The sequence below is a fragment of the Arachis duranensis genome, chromosome 8 (assembly GCF_000817695.3).
Source record: "Arachis duranensis cultivar V14167 chromosome 8, aradu.V14167.gnm2.J7QH, whole genome shotgun sequence".
In the NCBI taxonomy this organism is placed as follows: Eukaryota; Viridiplantae; Streptophyta; class Magnoliopsida; order Fabales; family Fabaceae; genus Arachis; species Arachis duranensis.
In genome coordinates, this window is record NC_029779.3 from 17,109,412 (window position 1) to 17,113,898 (window position 4,487).

General features: G+C 32.0%; 1 protein-coding gene across 1 annotated transcript; it reads right to left on the reverse strand.

Moving 5' to 3' along the window:
* Positions 1 to 1,509: 1,509 nt before the first annotated feature.
* On the reverse strand, positions 1,510 to 4,379 carry LOC107461155 (transcription factor bHLH74-like). Its single transcript, XM_016079621.3, has 8 exons — positions 3,218 to 4,379; positions 2,971 to 3,141; positions 2,803 to 2,868; positions 2,619 to 2,687; positions 2,450 to 2,521; positions 2,239 to 2,367; positions 1,944 to 2,025; positions 1,510 to 1,852 (listed from the first exon to the last, which is right to left on the reverse strand). The coding sequence occupies exons 1-8, from the start codon at positions 3,785 to 3,787 to the stop codon at positions 1,830 to 1,832; spliced, it is 1,182 nt and encodes a 393-aa protein (XP_015935107.1). The 5' UTR covers positions 3,788 to 4,379; the 3' UTR covers positions 1,510 to 1,829.
* Between the last annotated feature and the right edge of the window lie 108 nt (positions 4,380 to 4,487).

Sequence of the window (4,487 nt, forward strand, 5' to 3'; positions counted from 1 at the left end):
TATAAAATATAGTTATTATACAATTAATAAATAGTTTAAATCCTAGCCATATTTATAAAAAATCTTAGTTCATAAAAGACCTAAATATTTTTTCTTGGTTGAAAAAGGCTCCGTAAAATATATATGTTGATTTTTGGCTTTAATTTTGGTGCAGAAATCTTATTTGAGATGGTCCGTCTATTATTGGATTGGCCCCGCAAGCATTTTCTATCTGATAGCCGAGTATTGAATCTTGTATGTTTCCAGTCCCAAAGAAAAAAAAATCTTGTATGTTCCATAACCCCAATAAAGTAAAAATGTTCCATTCATACTCTTTTTTTTTTAAAAAATATCAAAATAATCTATAAGAAAAATAATGTTTTAATTAGTCTTTGAAAATATAATTATAAATTAAATTAATTTTTTTATAAATTAGATAATCATATATGGTATAATCATTTTATACGTATCATCTAATTAACAAAATGATCAATTTAATATAATCTTATTATGTTACTCTTTATTGTAATTAACGTTTGATTTTAAATAATTTTTAACTCTTTAAAAATCTTTTTTAAAATAAGATTGTTACTACTTACTAGTTAGTATAAAATAATTAGAAAATTAGTCTTTTAAGGTAATCATAGATATAGTAAATTACCTCATTGCTAAAGGCAATAATGGATAACATGAAGAGATTCTAATATTACTAACGTGTTTAAATTTTTAGTTTAAATTTTATCTCTATACTCACCTAAAAATTGCGAACTCGAATCTCCTTATTTTTTATTTAAAAAAATACTATTTTCATTCTAAATTTCTTAACTTCATCCTATTTAAGTCGATATATAAAAATATTTATTTTCATTTAAACCTAACATTTAGTCTTTCTACATTTCACAAAATCAAATATTATTTACGAATAATTAACAAATTGAATTACTAATTTGCGACACTAAATAACAAAAGATAGAAATTTAAGTTTAAATATTTTTTATATATAAAAAGTTATATATTTTTATTTTTATGAATATTTTTATATTATATATTAAAAGTGTGTTATATCCAAACAAAATATTTATCCCAAGTCTGTCTAAGTTGTTATAACAACTTTTTAAATCACTAATTTCTTCTTCTTCTCTTTCTCCGTTTCTTTCTCCTTCTCCGCCTTCTCTTATTTCTTCTTCTCTTCCAAATTTACACAGGTTCTTTCTTCTTCTTCTTCTTCTTCCAATGAAGCACATGCAGACTTCTTCTTCTTCCAAATTTGGACAGACAGGTTTTTCTTCTTCTGTTCTTTCTTCTCATCCTCCTCTTTCTTCTTTATCACCATCACCAATAAGAAGAAGAAGAGAAAGAAGCACAAAGGAGAAGAAAAAGAAAAAGAAGTGCATGGAAGGAGAAGAAGAAGAAGATGCAGTGCGAACGAAGAGAAGAAGAAAAAGGCGCGTGTAATGATACTCTTTTAATGAAAGTAATTTTTGTTGGTCTTGGACCTACTTCGATAACATGAAGCTGCGCAGGAAGAACTAAGAAACCTTTCGTTCATCACAAAAGAAAAAAAAAAGGAAACTAGAAAACCAAATAACCTTACAATAGTACCCACATTTTTTCTAACAAGGAACACTAGCTTAGGTTGAAACAATTCAGAACCCCACTTGGTGAACCCAATTCAAATATACATAGATAATTCACAAATCTGATTAACTAATCTTGGCGAACCGTTAGGTTATTAGATCCTATACCGCTGACATATTAACTAAATATGAATCCTTTATTACTCCCTTCATCCAACTTGAGTTAATTTTTCAATCAAATGGACAATTCCAATGTCTTTTACACACAGTACACTATAACTCTGGTTTGGATCCTCCTGTTCAAACATAATAGTGATGAGAATTTGAAGAATGCACAAAGAAAATGGAATTAATTAATCATTGCAAAAGACCAAAATGTCAAATTACCATTGTGCCCCATGTTCCCAAGAGCTGTACTAGAATCATAGCTCATTCCATACAAGTTTTGGAATTCATGGTCCAACAGACTCTGCAATACATGACAAGTTATTACTTAATGAAACAACGTTATTCGTTATTTCGACTATGCTATTTGTACACCAAAATCAGCCAAAATATATATTGGAATACAAATATATATTAAAAATAAATTAAACCCACACACAAATGCATTAGTGGCTGATTTTGGTATACGAATAGCAGTTTTATTTCTTATGACATTATGTTAAGGATTTTGGTTTACCTGAGGCAAGGGAGGGAGTTGATTTGAAGTGGTAGGCATGGGCACTAGTGTTCCTTGGAAGCTGGAACTAGGGAATGCTTGAGAGCAGCTTATACCACCACCATATCCACCAATTCGTGATTGCAGAATCTAATTTAAATAAATCATGTTAAATATTAACTTTCTAGTTAAAAATAGTCAGTGATTCAAAGAGTCAAGACCCTTTGCTTACATCTTTTGAGAGAATCCGCTCTAGGTCCAAATTCAGCTCTGGGTTCACAGTGGCAAGTTTCATGGACAAAAACTGCAAAATATTGAGTGTTCATATTTCATAACATGATAACAAGATAGAAATTAGGAATCAGCTCTTATTTTTAAGATTATTACTATATAGTATATACCTCAACCTGCTGTTGCAATGATTGCACATAGTTTATAATCTCATCAAGCATCACTGCTTTGCCAGTTATCTAAAAACAAGCCAATGAACACCACCAAAATTGGTGTACAAGAAATCATCATTAGTTTGGATGAGAAAGCAAGAAATCAAAGCAAACTCAATCATCACCTCAAATAACAACTAACCTTGTTGCATCCTGGAACAAGTTCTTGAAGCAACCTCATTCGCTCACTAATCTTTTCTCTCCTTACCTACAAAAAAAAATGTCATTGCTTCTGTTATCAACAAGAAGAAATTAATGGAAGATTTCTTGGTAACAAACTTCTGTATTAACCATTAAGATGATAGTATACCCTTTCTGCAAGGCTGTGACTGTTAGTAGCTTGGCCTCTTCTTGCTCTCACATGAATGAAATTCTCTTTAGGTGTTTCTCCACTTTGACCACTTTTGTCTTTATTTTCTTCCACTTTTGCTTTCTTCTCATCATCTTGATTTTTTCTCTTCCCAGAACAATCTTCAGCATTCTACAAAAAGAAAGAAAACAATGCATTCATTAGCTTACTTAACTAAATAAACACACGAGTGCAATACTCTGCATACCTTGTTTGGACTGAAAGTAGAGTTATTATTATGTTCATGGCCTCTCTTTCTTCTTCTATTTCCACTAGGTGCTGATCCTGAATCTTCTCCTTCTCCTTCTCCCTGTGAGTGCTCACTGTTTGGAGATTGGAGAAAGGAGCCAACCATTTCAGAGAAGCTCCCACTTCCATAGGATACAGGAACCTGAACCTTGGGGATTGGAACCATATCTCTAGACATGTATTGAACAATGTGGGGAGCCTGCTGGTTTTCCAAAACAAGAGTGTACAACAATGAGTTGGAGAATTCATTATTATGATGAGAAACCATTGGTATTGGTATTGGTATTGAAGAAGTAGAAGGGTCTCCAACAAGAGTAGTAGTATTAGTAGTTTGAAGTTGAGTTAAAGGAGTAAGAGGATCCCAAGCAGAGGAAGCAAGAAAGGGATTAGCTACATTTGAAGGCTCAGAATTAGAACTTGCCATTTCTGAACCACTTGTCCCCAAACCCAATGAAGAAGGACAACTCATCAGAATGCCCTTTTTCTCTTCCTGTTGAAGCCTCATGGCATTTTCAACATCACTACTCATCTTCTGAAAAGAGAAAATAAACAATGTATATATATATATATCCTAGGAGCAGTGGTACTGCTACATGGAGTGTAAGGATATAATAATGGAGTTGAAATAAACAAAAGTGTATGATGATTAAAGGGGAAAGTGAATTTTGACTAAGGTTGGCTCGAGAGATATGAGATATCTTGCAGCACTCAACAAGGAACAAAATAGGCTTTGCAGCTTTATAGGGACTGAGAGAGAGAGAGAGAGAGTGTTAGCTAACAAGTTAAAGTAAAAGAAGAAAGAAGAGGCTCATTCATTCTCATATCTATCTATCTATCTATCTATCTCATTGACACAAAGCAAAAGGAATATAGTCTAACTAGCCTCTAGTTTGCTTCTTCCATCAATAACCTTCCATGAAGGATCAAGGATAATGCTGCTCAGTGAAAAGGGAAAATGCTCCCTCTCAGACAGGAAAGTAGAACCTTTAAGAGCATAAAGTGGAAAACAATGTCTTTAGCTAATATCTCCCAATAAAGCAGATTCTCTTTTCTTCTTTCTTCACAATACTACTAAAAAATTATATCTTCATTCCTCCTTCCAATTTGAAGAAGAAACAATGAACAAAAGCATCAAATTCTACTCAAATGCTTGTATCAAATAAACCCATTTCATAAATTGGGTTAGGAACATAAAAGGGAGCACAAAAAAAAATCCAACTTTTATGGAT